Source organism: Physella acuta, unplaced genomic scaffold (assembly GCF_028476545.2).
Source record: "Physella acuta isolate Inbredline_101_S28 unplaced genomic scaffold, ASM2847654v3 ptg000785l, whole genome shotgun sequence".
Taxonomy (NCBI): domain Eukaryota; kingdom Metazoa; phylum Mollusca; class Gastropoda; family Physidae; genus Physella; species Physella acuta.
In genome coordinates, this window is record NW_026732303.1 from 136,025 (window position 1) to 154,451 (window position 18,427).

Genomic DNA, 18,427 nt, shown 5'->3' on the forward strand with positions numbered 1-18,427 from the left:
CTAAATATTTTATTACATGATATATAATATTTTTTCCAAAGTGCACATTAAGTAGCTCATGAAAACTTTAAAAAGTCACATTTTAGATACTTTTTGTTACATGCAGTGTTTTCTACATGAATATTTGCTTACTTTATATATAGTTTATATCTAAACTAAATTTCATTTATTTACTGTTATGTTACAGCTAAAGTATAAACTACAATTGTAATTTGCTTTTAGTTATGTTTTTGAACACTTTTAATGTAAGCATTTAAAATTTAAATGCTGCAACATTTATTTTTTACTAAAAGATTTGAATTATAAGAAAACAAATTTACAACTTCTTAAATTCCCCAATGGTACTATTAAACAGCTCTGTTTATTTTAAATGTGTATTTTGATCTTGTAAAAAAAATGTTAAATACCAAAGAGATTTATGTTATTGAATTGTTTACTTCAGTATATTTATATTGTCCTCAGATTTCATATCCTATAACTAATGGCTTTATCTCAAATAAAATTGTCTTAATTTTCATTTAAATAAGATATAGCAACAACAGTTGTGGAATATATATTAAAATGTCTAATACAAATAAAAATGTTAATATATGCAAACCAATCTGTTGTTTTATTTCATGAAGAGTTAATGTTAGCTGATTACATTATTGATCAAAATAATTACTCTAATTATCACTTTTATTGCTGGACTTGAAATTTTGACCCTGTAAATTTTGTACATGTGCTTTATGTATGCAAAGTTATATTAAAATATTTGCAACTTGAAAGGGTGAATTTTTGTTTGACCCTTAAATTAGTCAATTGTTTAGTTTGACAACCAAGATATATATATATATATATTTATATATGTATACGTGGCGACCAGAAAAATGCAAAGAATCTCCACATGTAAACTGTAGCATTATAAAACATCTTACCTTGAAATATGACGGGATGATATAAGTTTGTATTTGAGTAGGGAATCGTAAAAAATATATATGAATACATATATATATACGTATGTATAAATAAACAAAGACAAATAAAATACAAAACTAACTTTGATATAAACATTGTTTATTCTTTTGTGGAGGTATATAACATATTGCACTATAAGTTTCTTAAACTTCTGAATGAAATTATTATAACTTAACACCTTTTTAAAAAAAGCGACAAACATGACAAACCTAAATGTTCAGTTATTTCAAGTTATTCTAATGAAAATTAAGCATGAATATAAAATGTACTATGCTGTATTCAGATAAGAATCTAATTTAGATTTACTACAGATGCCTAGATCTTCAAACATAGAAGTTCCAAAGTATGTCACATTTACTCATAGCAACCATAGAAAACAACTAAGACACATATGCCCTAATAATTGTCAGTTTTTTTTGTACAGCAAGCTGGAAAGCTTTTGTTATTTTTTATAGTGCAAAAAATATCACAAATCAAAGGGGAATAACTTAGATTAGACATTATACAAAATATTAAAGAATTCTAATTAACTTACATTTGGCGTGTAATGAAGACTACATTTTTCTACCAGCCACAACAAGTATAAACTAAACAAACCTACCTTTCAAAAAATACTATTAAAAAAAATTATTATACACCTTCAATTTTGCGCAGTGATTTTAGAATTAAAGTTTGTTAATACTTTCAATGCTTTAAAAAATATTTTATTTATATACTTTGTCACAACAGTTTCACAAACTAAGATACAAAAATAAGAGTATAAAATGTACTAAGTACCGGCCCTCATATTCCCATCAAGAGAAAAATTAAAATGCATCAATATGAGGTAGAAAATGCAACAACTATCTGTGCAACATTTGTTATGCATTGAATATTTACATGACTAGAAATAAATATTATGTCATGGGAAGTTAAGAAACATAAAAGATAATGATAAAAAATAAACAGCTTACTTAAAGATTGATGATACCATATATCATGATAATAACAAACACAATTAAATATAACATACAGCATGACATATTTAAATAATAACATACACAGTAAACAATTACAAATATAAATACAAATATACATCTTCATAAACGATATAAATAATGAATATTATAATGTTAAAGGCACATATGGTTTGTAGATGAGAAATAACTGTACAAATGACATTTTCTGAACACTTGAAGCACAACGAAATTTAAATCATATTCATAAAACTTGAATTTTGAAACAATTTTAAAATAAGTTTCAAATATAGATAACATTTTTTTTTTAAAAGCATTCCACAGGAGCAAAAGAATGTGACAATATTAACAAATCACTCGGCTTTGCTTAACATCAATTTTATAAAATTTATTTCTGTTTATTACTAATTAAATAGCTAGAAAGAAAAGCTTCAGAATAAGTTTTTTTAAGTTAAAAGTCAGTAATTAATAAAAATGTTTTCTTTACCAAAGTTCAAGAAAATATTAGTGAAGTTTACTTTAAATAATATATGATGCTAGGTCCTAAAAGATTTATTTTCAAGCTAATTTTCAAATTAAATGCTTCAAGTAAACCATGTAGTTTCAACAGCAAAAACACTGGAAGACAAGAATTGGATAATATTACCTAACCTAATTGTTTCAATATTTTTTTTCTACAGTTTTAAAAAATTTACAACCTTATCAAGTATGTTCTTTTAAAACATCAGAATATACAATGATAAAAGTCAATAATAAGTTAAATAAGAGACAGAAATTTAACCTTTTATAAATCACAGTTTAAAACATTGCAATTTTTTTTTTTTTTTTTTACAAAACTCAAGAATTTAAATTAATTTTTTTGTTATACAAGGAAGCAATAATTTAATAAGTTTTTTATATTCTTGATTTGTTCCTTTTTTATCAAACATAGATTTGTGATTTTGTTTTCCCTTAGGAAGGAATTTCATTCAGCTAAATTTAAAGATGGAATGTCTGCTCATATTGTTAGCAGTATTCAAATGTAGATTAAAATACAGTAGATTAGAAAATGAGAGACATAAACCTTACAGCCCTAACTCATTCTAAACGCAAGCTCTATAACACTCTGAGAGGCTGATGCATAGAAGCACACAAATGTTTCTTTTAATGTTGGTCTTTTCAATCTGCGCCTGTGAAATAGTTAATCTATTATTAGGAATTACAGACATTTTTTATTATTACAAGTTACATGGCATATTCTTTAACAATATACTGTTTGAACATGAAACTGGCCAAGGAAAATAATATTTATTTTCTAATAATGATATTTTTAAAAAGGAACATAATAAAATATTTATGTCCACTTTAAAATTAAAATGAAAAGCAATTTACAGGACAAAGAACATAGTTTACTAAGCTGAGTTCTAAATAAAAAATAACATACCTTCACTGCTTATTTAATTTTTAAAAATCATTTAAAATGCTAAAATAAATTATTAATATCATCAATGTAACTACTTTTTTTTTTCAATATCAGCTTTCGCTAGTATCTTTTGAATTTTTCCAGCGAGACTTTAACTATTTAGTATTTATGAGGAAATGAAAGTTCAGGTGCATTACGGTGATGAGGACTGAACATAATCTCAGATACATTGAACAGTAAAGGGTTAAAAATGATCAAATGAATATGGTACACATGATATAAATAAACATTAGGAGTTACTCACCCTACTACCCAGTATTCTAATGGTTGTCTGCTCTTGAGTCCGTTTTCCTTACAGTGGGGGTTAAAAGTGAGTAGAATCCCATGCTCCTGAGCTCCCCTTAGGTGAGGTTCCAACTGCATTGTGTCATAGCTTTCTTCATCATCGCTGTCACATGACATATGTTTCTGTGAAATATAACACACTTAATTAATTACTGTATAACAATCATGGGACAGAATGGCATAGTGAGTCTAAAGGTCGAATCCGGGTTCAAACAGCTTTGATGGTTACCTAAGTCATGTTAGGGAAAGTAAAGGTGGCTGGGCATAGTGCTGACCACACTATCCTTTCATATGCCGAGTTCACAGAAACCGGTGAACTCTACTTCTTGCCCCATAGACCACCAGGTTTGGAAGTGGAACTTAAATTTACTTTTCTTATAACAATCATTAAACAGGATTAATTTTAACAACTTAAATTATAGAAAATTGATCATAGTCATTAACCTTAAGTTTATTTGCTTTTAGAAATTGTAAAAGTTATGCATTCCAAATTTTAAAAACATGAAACTAATAACTATATAAAAAAGCAGCTACTTACAGATTTATCTCCCATGTCCATAAAGAAATCATGAACCTGTCGACATGCCAAGTAGAAGTTTTGAATAATCTGGCTGTGAAAAATGCCAGGGGTATCAAATTCAGACCCTGAGACAAATGTCCCTTCTAAGCCATCAAGATAACAGTACTGGTAAATTGTTGGGTTGCGACAACTAGAAATTCTGAAAAATAACAACACATTCTTTTATGGAAATCCAACACAAATACAAGGCAGCAAGAATGATTTTTAAAAAAAATTAAAATATACTTTTGATGACACAACTAGAGAGGGTTTTAGTAAGAACATTACTTTGTAGCATCGCAACAAGTAAACCAAGGGAAAAACAGAATGATTTAAAACAACACATGGTTTGTATGAAAGGAAATGCAGGGTGGCAAGAATAATTTCAAAAAATTAAAATTTCAATTTAATAACAATACTAGGAATTCTGAAAAGAGCTTTACTTTGTAGCATTGTAACATGTAAACAAAAAACAGGTTGATTTAAGAAAACACATGAATTATATGAAAGGCAATGAAGCTGAGGCTACCTGGAGACCATAGGCATGTTGGAGAGAGAATTAGGAACACTGTTGTTGGATGCTCTGGTGTGTATAGGACTTGTCAAAGGATATGCTTTACCGGCAGTGGAACTCTGTAGACAAACAAGAACAATGGAATCAAGAAAATTAAATCATCTTCATGATTACTGCACTGGTATACAAACTACAGGGGATGGAGTGGTTTACGGTAGAGCGTCAGACTGCTAACCCGAAAGTCTCAAGTTCAAATCTGGGTTCAATTCAGTAGAATGTGCCTGAGTCCACCTAACTCTGATTGGTATCTGACTCACATTAGGGAAAGCAAAGGCGCCTCGGTGTCAAGCTGACTGCACTATCCCTTCATTTTTGAAATGGTAAAAATTTCAAGAAACATGGACTCTACTTCATCTAACCCCAGAATGGCTCGGTCTAAAGAGGAATCTTTACTTTTATACAAACAACAAATCCTAAACTAACTCCTGCATGACAGATAAAATATTCAGTTGCTAAAAAGTATTCAATAAAATGGTAATGTTTCAAACTTTTGCAGGTCATATCTGATCTGAGCTATGTTTTTACCAGTACCGCTTAGTTAACTCCTGATTCTGCCATCTATCTAAAACAACCATAATGCTGATCCTACCCCTAACCCTGGATTTAATCCTTTTCTTAGCCCTAGTTCTAAAATAAATACTAAGGAAAAGCATTTCAATAAGATACTGCACTGTCTTTTCAGCCTGCTTACAAGAACCATAAAACGTACATACCTTGAAAGAAGAATCAGGGGTTTTAAAACTGTTGATAAGTGAAGGATTATCCACATGTGATCTCCAATCAGAATGCATAGACAGCATAAAAGAACTGCTTGGGCTTCTCTGCTTCTGATTATCAATAAAAAGTTGCGCTGTCTTCTCACCATTAGTGTGAACATAGGTGGCGCAGTAGTCAGACTTGGTGAAGTCAGATTGTGACTCCTTACTCACTCTGAGTAGATAAATGTGAAAACAAAAATTAGAATCAGGAGTTCAACAAAACAAAAGTAATTTGTTAAATTGTATTAATTAACAAATCATATCTAAATAATCTAACTAAAACAGATTTGCCTAATTAAGTAAATAATAAGCTGATTACTTAATTAAAATTACCTAGCTATGAACAAGACTTGCATAGTTAGGTAAGTAATAAACTGATAATTTTATTTCAATTATCTGGCAATGAACTCATTAAGCCTTAACCAAGTGTATAGTTTGTACACAATACCTGAGATTCAGTTCTGTGAGTAATTGTGGAGCCTGTAGCTGTAACAGGCAAGCTTTTGCTTGCTCTACATAGAACACATCAGCGGTTAAAGGGGTTGGGTTTCTGAAGAAAAAAGAAAACAACATGCAACATTAAAACCAGAATTATTGAATAAAGGAATGATTGCTTTTCTTAAATAAACCGGTAGTGATCTCCCCTAAACTTTCTCGAATATTCTTATATAAAACAACAGGGGATGGTAACTGGGGATATAGTTATGATTTTTACAAGCTTTTATTTAACTCACTTCCTCTGTCGTCAGTCTGTCGTCAGTCTGTCTAGACGGAAACGCAGGAGTGAAAATTCGGACAGTTCTACTTGACCGACACGATTCACAGTTGGCACGTGGGTCAAGACATGAAGACAATGCAATCTGAAACTAAATTTGACTTAATTGGATGCCTAATTGATTTTTTATGAATTAATTAAAATTTGGACCGAATTAGTAGGCATGTCTAGCCAACCACACCACACGCGTCATCAATAGCTGCGCCATCACGACCACGTAATGGCTGCGTTCAAAAACCATTGCGCGCCTACTGAACGTGATATTCAGTAGGCGCGCAATGGTTTTTAGTCATGTAACTCTATTGTAGATAAAACATGTAAAGTACTGAAAAAAAAATTCATAAAAAACGTTTTAATAAGAAGCTTTTATGTAATGATGCACTAAAAAGTAGAAAATAAATTATAGACTACTATTTAAATAACTATAAAGAAAAGCGTGGGTGTCTTCCTTAACATTAGTAAAGGTATCCAATAGATACTAAAGTGACCCACGCTTTTCTTTATAGTTATTTAAATAGTAGTCTATAATTTATTTTCTACTTTTTAGTGCATCATTACATAAAAGCTTGTTATTAAAACGTTTTTTATGAATTTTTTTTACAAGCTTTTATTTAACTCACTTCCTCTGTCGTCAGTCGTCAGTCGTCAGTCTAGACGGAAACGCAGAAGTGAAAATTCGGACAGTTCTACTTGACCGATACGATTCAAAGTTAGCACGTGGGTCAAGACATGAAGACAATGCAATCTGAAACTAAATTTGACTTAATTGGATGCCTAATTGATTTTTTATGAATTAATTAAAATTTGGACCGAATTAGTAGGCATGTCTAGCCAACCACACCACACGCGTCATCACCTTCAATAGCTTCAATGGCTGCGTTCAAAAACCATTGCGCGCCTACTGAACGTGATGTTCAGTAGGCGCGCAATGGTTTTTAGTCATGTAACTCTATTGTAAATAAAACATGTAAAGTACTGAAAAAAATGCATACAAAACGTTTTAATAACAAGCTTTTATGTAATGATGCACTAAAAAGTAGAAAATAAATTATAGACTACTATTTAAATAACTATAAAGAAAAGCGTAGGTGTCTTCCTTAACATTAGTAAAGGTATCCAATAGATACTAAAGTGACCCACGCTTTTCTTTATAGTTATTTAAATAGTAGTCTATAATTTATTTTCTACTTTTTAGTGCATCATTACATAAAAGCTTGTTATTAAAACGTTTTTTATGCATTTTTTAAAATCCATTTTAAATACTTAAACTTTTAAAAATAGAATAGAATCTCAGTAAAAAACAATTGCGCACCAAGCGAACGCCTAATAAAGGTGTGTATAATAGTGCGCAATAGTATTAGTACTTAATAAATTTACATTAGTTTTTTGAGAAATCGGAAGTAGCGTAAATTACTACTTCCGGTCAACGGAAGCTACTCAAAATTTAACATAAGGTAGAGAATTAGATCTTATACTTACTTGTGGAATTTCATTTATCTATCTGAAATAGTACTCAAGTTATAGGCTTTTGAAAAATTCAAAGTAGAAAAAGTACCACTTCCGGTTATTGGAAATCGCTCAAAAGTTGATACGGATCTACGATTTTGATAAAATACTTATATGTGAAATTTCATCAACCTAGCTGTAACGGTACTCAAGTTATCGTGTTTACACACGGACACACACACACACAGACATACGGACAGAATTGCAAAGCCCAGTTTTTCAGAGTGGATTACGCATAAAACCTCTTAGTTTTGATAAATCTGGATTGATAATTTTTGCCCGATTAAAATAAGTCCTCTAAACTTCGGATGTGATGAAGGACTGAGGTGTAATACGGTGAAAGATGTTAAAATTTCAAGTGATTTTTGTGCACGATTACAATACTTTCTCTATACTTCGTATATACGAGAAAGTAAAAACAAAACAATCATTCTCAGGGAAAAAAATAACACAACACAAAAAAATTCAATTAAAAAAATAGGTATGAGTATTTATCATGCAGCACATGAATTATGGAATAAACTTTACAAGTGACTCTACTTACAGTGTTGAGAGTTTGATGGTTTCTAACAAACAACAGAACAGACCATGTTTCTGTGGAGGGTGATCATTTAAAATGTTAATAAAACTCACATTATCTTATCTAATTAACTAATTAATAAAAAAAAAACCCTGACAGTCTCCCCCCCCCCCCCCCCCCCATATTCATTATCTCTTTTGGAACAGGACAGCATTCAAATTTAATATTGCATATGATAGGTTCCATGACAAATGATCTCAGTCAAAATATCCTAGACAAAATATCTCACGGACAAATGATCTCAGACACAAGATATAAATATGTAGACCTTGTACTCCATTAAACACCACCTCGGTTACTAGGAATATTCTTGGTTAACTGAGCTCAACGATCACTACAGATATGTAACCAGATTAATGAGAGCAAACTTAAAATTAACCCCACTGATATTGTAGAGGATAGACTTTATTTAAAACATATAAACAAATTAATTTTCTCTAGCAAAAGTTTGAAAAATAAATGATCAACTTTTAAAATGTGAACACAAGTATTAAAACAAGTGCAACTATGAAAACTTACGAGGCCAACAACAAGCAGACACCACCTAGAGTTAGGCTCGGAGTAGCCGAAGCTGTTGTTGATCTCCGCGATGTCGCTACAAAACCTGGTGGGGTACACCTCTCTCCAGGCCACAAAGTGAGCAACACTAGAGCGGGACGTCACGTCCAGTATACCCAGATGTTGCAGGTACACGTACACATCGCGTAAATCCTGGGGGGATAGGTGGCTACAGACGAGGTGACCAGAGTAGATGTAAGCTGACCCGAGGATGTTGTACTGGCGCCGACAGCCATAGTAGCACTCAGACTAAAAATGGATGAAAGAATATTCATTGATAAAAATATACATATTATTTTTATAGCGATTTCTTGATATAAATGATTATGTTCATAATTCTTAATGAACAAAAGGATTCACAAAAAAAATTAGTGAATTTACTTCATTTATTTTGGAACTTAACTATTTAAGAGACATGTTAATATAACAGATAGTTATAACATAACTGACACATAATCTTAGCAAAATCTAAGTTTATATTTTAAATTGCATTTAGTTATACAACTGGAAAATGTATGAAGTTAATGATAATATGTTTAAAAATAATGTTTCTTCTTTTAAGAAATAAGCAACTACAATTTAATGGTCTAATATAACTTACCATATTTGCAAAATCAGAAGATTCAAATTCATTCATAATCTTTTCAAAAACTATCTGTTTAAAATAGAAAGAAATGCTTTCATTCACTGTATGCTTTATATGAAAATGTAAGTTATTAAAAATAAAATTTATATTCAGTGAAGTTATGAATAACAATTTTAAAGATATACCACTTCACTAGCTATCTAAACAAACTTACTGAGCTGATAAATTTAAAGATATAACACTCCACTATGTACTTAAATAAACTTACTGTTCCTATAAATTTAAAGATATACCAATCCAATAGTTATCTAAACAAACTTACTGTTCTGATAAGTTTAAAGATATCCCACTCCATTATGTATCTAAACAAACTTACTGTTCCTATAAGTTGAAAGATACCACACCACTAGCTATCTAAACAAACTTACAGTTCTGATAAGTTTTATAATATACCACTTTACTATGTATCTAAACAAACTTATTGTTCTGATAAATTTAAAGATATCCCACTCCACTAGCTATCTAAACAAACTTACTGTTCTGATAAATTTAAAGATATCCCACTCCACTAGCTATCTAAACAAACTTACTGTTCTGATAAATTTAAAGATATACCTCTCCACTAGCTATCTAAACAAACTTATTGTTCTGATAAATTTAAAGATATCCCACTCCTCTAGCTATCTAAACAAACTTACTGTTCCAATAAATTTAAAGATATACCACTCTACTAGCTATCTAAACAAACTTACTGATAAGTCATCAGTGAGACCTAAAGACGGCACATGCTGTGAGTGTCTGATAAAGGGAGAAGCCTCCACACTCAACTTTTGCTTGAACACTGACCCAGCTGACAGGGAGGCAGATGACAAGGTTGCCTGCAACACTTGCCGAAACAGGTACGTGAGAACTGCGTCAAGGAAGGCAGTGTGTGATTTATTGCAGAAAACTGACTCAAGCGTGCCAAATAGCAGTCTAAAAAATCTGGCATACTCATTTAACAGGGTATTGAGTTGGGATATTGAAATACTGAAATAGAAAATGTTACAGTTAAAACAGTGCACATGATTTGTTTAAAGCTGTGTCAATAATAATCATAAAATATTTTACAAACAACTTACATTGAAGCAGGCATGGCAAAGACTAGAATATCACTACATTCTTGGAGATAGGCTACATTCATTCTCTGTTTATCAACCATCAAAACAGTGCTAAAAAATAAATTGAAAATGAATAACAAATCAAAAATTTAAATTAACATTCCATTATGTACAATACAATTGGACTACAATATTTTAGATTATTTGATAAAAAAAAACTTAAAGCGAAAATATTATTTAAAAATATTTCCAACCCTGATTTTTGTTTCTTAGATGTTAAGCTTACTTTTTGATAGAATTTGTCTTATTGATGTCTTTAATCAAATGTGCTAGTGTGTAGAACATGCCTTGCAGTTGATGAAGACAGTTCTTCTCAGAGGGAAAGCTGTACGCTAAACCATCCTGTTCATTAAACAGATATTTGAATTACAATTTATTATTTAAATAGTAAAAAAAAAAGCATTCCTCTTCATAAAAAAGTATATATATTGGAAAAAACTTTTTATAATTTTAAAATCACTTAAAATTTTGTTTTTATAGAGCCACAAGATTAGAGTCAATAAACCAGTTGATTCTTTATAGCAGACATTCACACAAGTTAAACTTTTATCTCAAATTCCAAACAACTTATGCAAACATAACTCTTAAGTGCTTAGGAAAGCTTTATTACTATGTGAGAAAAGAATAACAAATAAATCCTAAAATAAGGTAATTTTAAATTTTCTATTACAATTAACTACAAGTAGAAACATTGTTCAAATAATCAATAATGCTTTGACATTGATTTGATCAATGTTAGTGTGTAATTTACTTTGTTTGAGTTATAACAATTGAACGTTCCCACACTTTAGAAATGAATAAGACTTTGTTTTCACGTGGCACCTTTATCTCCTTCATTTATCTTTCCCCTGTCAATCCCACAAGCACCTTTCATATACTCCCACATTAATCTTAATCCACCTTAATCCCCTGGGGCTAGGGTAACAACCTTACCTTGGTGTTGGTGGGATCATCAGGACTGACACCCTCCAGGGATATATACATAGCCGCCATGTTATCCAGAACCAGCTGGTCATGAGAATCTGAGGTCAGTATGTGAACCAGGCCTTCAAAGTCAACCGTCGAGTTTTCAGGTTTCAATGACTTCAGAGTCAGCCTCACCTGTTGGTTTAGTTCAAAGCAAGTGGTTAGAGCAATTGTACATCCAAACAACTTTAAAACAAAAACACTCTAGAAATTATACAACATAAATAAATCACTATACATAAATAAATAGAATAATTTAAAAAAAAAAATGTATCAGTTTCATAAAAAAAAAATTAATATAGGCCTAATTGTAATTAGAAAGTATAAAAAGGAATTTTTTTTAATAAACTAAAGAGACTACTGTGTCAACGTACCTTTCTAAGCTTACACAAACTAGAGAGTAATGTGTCCATATTGTACCAAGTAAGTTCTTGTCCGTTAATGCTATGCAACCAGCTACCTACAGTTTACAAGAACAACAAAAAAAAATCTCTTAAAAATCAGGAACATTTTGAAAAAATATAAAATGGTGAAAGGTGATCAGGTTGGAGAAAAATGACTAAAAATAACTTAGATAACAAATGGCTAGTATTTCTGATTTATAAATTTAATGGCATAGAAATTACTATTCAGTGTTATGTATGCAACAGATATCCACTGGATCAAAGATAATGACAATAAATAAAATTTACATATGATTAGCATTATATGTAAATCTTTAATAAACCCTTGGGGGGATTTTTTATACCAGTATCTGAGAATAGAATCTTCTTTAAAAAGGGGTGTTAGATTACAGGTAAACTAAATACACACATGGCTTGCTAATGATAATGCTTACCCTGTCCCTAACCCTAACCCTAGTCCAACCAAATGCCTAACCTTTACTTCTAACCATAAAACTAGTAGAGATTACAATACTACTAACAAACTAACACATCTATTTTCGAAAGAGTCTGTTATGGGATATCAGTATCCTCAACAATCCAATACTTGTTTTGTAACATATAAAAATTAAAGCAGCAATTTAAAAATACTTACCCACAATGGCCTCTGAGCTTAAGGCACTATCACAATCAGATGTCAAGGCCTTGACTATCACTTCTGGACTTTGATTCCTCCCCATGATGTGGCTGTCCTCATTACACGTGGGAATAATTCCAAGAATCTGCTCACACAAAACAGCCCCTGTTGCACTATGGCAACTCTGTAATGGTTCTCTGCTTTTTAATGCATTCACCTTAACATCAACATTCACTGTTTTCCAATCAATGAAACTGTCATGTCTCTTTTTAGTACTCAAACTTAATCCTCCAGAAGGTTTACTTTTTAATTTGCTATTTCTAGTCAACTCAGGTCTAGGTAATAATTTACCATCATTAAAATTGTTTATTCCAAAGGAAGACCTAGAGTTTGTTGAGATGCTGCTAGTTTTACTGGATCTAAGATCTGATTTGTTTAAAAATATTCCATCGTCGCAAGCCTCTTCATTAGAGAGAGATTTAACAGAAGAGTCGAAGGCTTTACGTTTTGATGAAAAAAAGTCTTGATGTCTCCCTTTTTCATGGGCTTCTGAATGGGAGAAAACTGACGAAACAGATGACAGTGATATTCTGGGGCTATTATAACGTGTGTTTCCACTTTTGGGATGGTGAATGTTGCTAAATTCATTTTTTATTACTGCCTCAGGCTTAAAAACATTCATGCAAGAGTGTTCAGATGTGTTTAGGTCCTGATCAGAGGAGTATCCCGTATCCTCACTGTTACATCCAATTCCCAACGCAAGGCTGCTAACAGATCCACCATCACCACTGCTTAGGCGAAGAAGTTTTGTCTCTAGCCCCGCAGGCAGCTCTAGGTGAAAGATTTCTCCATTCTCTCTAGCCGAGGTCAACCACAGTGGGGGCCGCTTTGAAAGAGATGGCCTAGCTATTAAACTGTTGAGACAAAAAAATTTGAAACTAATTTACAAAATATCTAGATCTACAAATAAAACATTTTAAACTACAATCATAAATTTAAGAATAATTAAACCACAATTGTGATAGATCTACTAAATATCAATATAGCCATATTGCAGGGATTTAAGGTTTGAGAAAATTTAAGTAAGTCAATACAATTACAATGCATCCATAAAGTCAGTTTAAAGACATCTGCCCAGCATACTATCAAAGGGAATATCAAATATTAAAAATTTTCTGACAGTAAAAAGTTGAATGTGTATTACATTAGAACAGATGTAATGTATAGGCCTATTTGTAATTATTATTTTGGATTACTATGATATGGGACATCCATAAATCTCTTTTTTTATATTGACTTTATTAATCTTTTAATTAAATGTTAATGACTAATCTAATTAGATTAAAAATTAGATATTGTTGCATTGTCATTATAGACATACATTTCTGAAACATATCTGGAAAGTTTTAACAAAAGCGCTGCATCAAAAGTGGTTCAACATAGAGTTCAAAATTAATTTGACACAAACAAAAATATTTATCAGATATAGGCCCTAAGCTTTTTTATACTCAATTGGATCTGAGCCTACAAGCTATAATTATGAATGATGGTCCTGAAACTGACAGATTTTTTTTTTCATTAGGCCTGGTAAAAATACTGGTAGTAGTGGTAGGGCCTACATCTATATTCTAGTCTAAAGGCCTAATTATTATTCGAATTATTATAGCCAAATAAAGCTTGTATTCATAGAAAAATTGTTAGGTTGTTTGCCTCTGTAAATTCTTACAACTTAAATAGTATCTAGACTAGATCTAGATTTGTTTTCTTATTTTCTTCAGCTTTATTTTGAACTTTGTGTAAGACAAAGTGGACTAAAAATAAAGTATGTTTTGGCTTGTGTCAATAAAAATGATCTGGCTCTAGCTAGATCTAGTAGTAGTAGCTAGCTAGCGCTGATGTCAAAACATTAAGGCAAAAATTAAAAGAACAAGATATTATGAGACAAAAAGACTATTATAAATCTCGAGTTCTAGAACAATGAAAAAAATGAGATTTGGGCAAAGATTAAAGAGGCTACCTCTCTATAATTAAAGAGAAAGTATTAGAATATTTCGCTAGATCTATCCTTCTGACGGTTTGCTTAGATCTATTATTCTATATCTTGGGTTTGCTTTAAACTTTGCCAGATCATTTTGTTCAAAAGTTGCCAGACACACTTCACAATGAATCGAATGTCACTAATTCGAGTCTTTAGTTGTTTAGTCTACTTAAAAAGTAGCCCAGTCATTATTGTGCTATCGTAGATCTATCTTAAAATTTTAACACTTTAGACATTTTTTTTCCCTTTAAAATGCTGAGGTTTAATAATAACATCAGCTTAGACAAAATAGAATCCTAAATATAGAAAATTAGGTTGTACTAAATACCAATTTGATCGGAGATATGGGTCTAATTTCTTATTTTTATTTAGAACCTGTAGTGAAACGAATATAGATCTAGTTATGTAGGCTATTGCTATACAGTACATTATTTATTTCGAAAAAAAACTGTGGCTCCTGTTAGAAAAGAAACCGTTTCATTAAAAAAATAGATCTAGCCCTAATTGTAATTGGAAAGTAAATATATTTTTAAACATTCAGATCTACAAGGCTTATAATTTTTTATCATAAGAAAATAACAGGTATTCCCATATTCTTTCAGTAAAAAATTAGGCTACATAAATCTCAACAGACAAAAGCCGATTACAAATAAACCGTAGTATATTACATGTCCTTTCAGTTATCAAGCTGCCAACATTTTAAATTGCCTGGCATAAAAACGCGTCCCTACTCAAATTACCGCTATCCAGATAAAAAGAAAAACAAATATGGATCACACAAAAAAGGTATGTGGAGAGTGTGAACAAGCTAAGCCGACACACTTCAACGCTGGAACATTATTACAAACCAAGGACGTACGACGAGTAATGTTTTATACTTGAAATGAATTTATTTTCAATCAAATCCAATTGAATTATGGGATTCGATTAGATTGATTAAAATTTCGTTAGAAAACGTAAACATGTTTTCAATAAGGGGAGATTTTTTTTATCCGGGTCTTTTTCTTTCGATTGACTCGCGGCCAAAGACGTCAGAGCTTGTCACTTTTATTAACGGCATTTAAAAAGTAGGTCGTAAGTTCAATATAGACAATTTGAAAGGTTATTCAGTTAATTAAAAATAACATTTGACAGCCTGGGCCAATAAAAAAAAGAAACGGCACAAATACGGCAGAGGACGGCATTAACATTTTAATAAAAAGCTACATGATTATTGAGTTTGTACATAAACTTTCTGGTCTAAACTTTCTGGTTTGTACTTCCTGATAAGTTTCGCGTGATAAAATAAATATTATTGGTACTTTTCCGCAACGGAAAATAAATGAGTTTCCTGGACTCGTTTCAAGTTTTGACGCAACATTAGGTGGTAGGTTTTATTGGTGGTGATATGGCAAGTGTTTCTTTCAGATATTTTTATCCGGAGGTGGGTGGGTGGGAAACAGGCACGTGAAACTTTTGGGGATGGGACACACCAAAATTTCCGGGGAGACAGGGGACACTGCTTAAAGAGCACTATCACCCCCCCCCCCCCGAAGAGGCGCCTTAATTATTATCAGTAAAACAAAACAAAAACATGTAAATTATCTGCATCTTTAACCAAGAACAGTTGACGGCCTTCAAGTTAGAGCAAGTGGTTTTGTTTGCCGATAAATGATGGGCTTCTATTCTAGATAGCGGAAAAGCGCTGTTACTTAAGCTTTTTTAGCGAGTGAAAAGCTTTCTTCGAGCGTTTCCGTAAACTTTAAAAAAAAAAATGAATCCTTTTAGTATGCTATTCAGCAGACGGCAACACGGTCGTCAGCCGCGCTATCATTCATAACGTCACATCCATCAGATGTCGCCTGACACACTCTATATTCAGCCCCCCCCCCCCCTCCCTCCCGCTACATACTTCACTTGCACCGGTTCAACTTTCTAAATTTTGAATTTGAAAACACCCGCAGGGTCTTCGCATTCCATCTCTACTGAGTCGGCCTTCAACAGCACTGTAGTAAGCACGCGATCGATCAAGCCAAACTCAGCAAGGTGTAAATTGGTGTTGTTACAAAATGTACTGTGGTGCAATGGTAAATGTAATATTAACACTATCAGTTGTAGGTTAAACTAGTATTTAAAATTAAGAAAAAAAAATTATTAGGTGTCATTTTATCTAGTTTTTGCTATAAAGTTTTTATGGAACTGCGGAGACATACCATTTTTGTAAACTAAAAAATAATAAACATTAAAGTATAGGTACATTATCTAATTTATTTGTTCAATAACAGTCTTGTACAACACACGTTTTAGGTAGGTTAAATGATTATCCCATTTCTTTGTCTAATAGCCCTTTCATACAACAAATGGTATAGGTAAACGTAAAGAGCACTTTCGAACTAGGGCAGGTAAAGTAGAGTTTAGTAGAGCCCCAGTTCCAGTCACCTCGGCATATGGAGAGATAGTGTGGTCAGCACGGTGCCCAGCCGTCTTTACACGAGTCAGGTACCCAATACAGCTGGGTAGACTCAGGGACATCGTACGAAATTGAGCACAGTATGATGACAAAGCTACATAAAACTATTGTCTGATTTTGAATTCCTTGCTCGCTCGCCACTAAAGCTAAAACACTTTTACTCAAATTGTTTACTAAATAAATAGCCCACTAAACACAGTCCCTGACTTTATTCATAACCAGTGTTTCATTTTTTCTCCGGAATGGCGACTGAAATTTACGGAGGGAGCGGATATTAATAGAATTTGAAGTATATATTTTGTATAAACACATTCTATTTCTTACGGGCGGTGGGTGGGGAGAGTGGAGCGGTTGAAGTGCGATGACCACCCCCCTCTCCGCAAAGAGATGCCTGAAAGAAACTCTGTTCATGACTCTAAACATGATCGTACAGCGACACAGATAAACAAAAGCAGCTAATTCAGTAAGACTAGATTCTATGTTGTCGTAACTGACTATAAACAAACTAGTGCTGATCTAAGGCCATAGTTTCAGAACCCTTGCAAACAAACAGTTTATGTATTTTAGACAGCTGACGTGTCAGACAGTTTACCGTTCTATTAGCGGGTAATACTGGGATACAGAATCCGATTTTGACACTCAAAATACGAAGGCGCTAAAAGCCGTCGTGCCATTTATTACACAGTGAATTGAGACAGTAACGATTTTATTTCTACAAATCTAATCTACGTTCATACATTACATTTAATGGTAGTTAATGTAGTGCTTTAATAAATAAAAATAAATTGTTGTTGTTTTTACTTAAAGTTTGTTTACTTGACATGGGTGGTTGTTGGACAATGTTGGTAGTACAAATGATTGTTTATACGCAAATCTGACTCAAAATTTGGTTCCAGACTTCAAACCTAGAAAAGCGACGACTTCACAGATTGTAACTTATTGTAGGACCTACTGACCCCATCGTCCCAGTGTTTGATCTAATGGACGCTAAAAACTCCATGAGTCCACCCAGTTATGATAAATAATAGAATAGATTTATAACCCAGTTTGTAAAGACGGCTGGGCATAGGGCTGACCACACAATCCTTCTTGAGTAAAAATAAAATATAAACTTAAATTTTTCTGCCTTATAGAATGCCTGGTCCGAAAACGGTATTTGCTTTTTAATTTAAAAAACAAACAAACAAATAACGTAGGCCTATTTGGCAAATAATTATCGCTTTATTTTCTCCAAGGGA

The 18,427-nt window shown here is 32.1% G+C and overlaps 1 protein-coding gene across 1 annotated transcript; it reads right to left on the reverse strand.

The window, feature by feature from the left end:
* Window positions 1-5,206: 5,206 nt before the first annotated feature.
* On the reverse strand, window positions 5,207-13,616 carry LOC131950897 (protein inturned-like; the record flags this gene model as incomplete). The annotated part of the gene is made up of 12 exons (XM_059313100.1): window positions 5,207-5,245; window positions 5,507-5,723; window positions 6,000-6,101; window positions 8,377-8,426; window positions 8,932-9,219; window positions 9,572-9,625; window positions 10,309-10,585; window positions 10,678-10,767; window positions 10,943-11,058; window positions 11,650-11,817; window positions 12,057-12,142; window positions 12,721-13,616. Coding segments are annotated over 12 exons (2,383 nt in total), but the record flags the coding sequence as incomplete, so codon positions are not given.
* Between the last annotated feature and the right edge of the window lie 4,811 nt (window positions 13,617-18,427).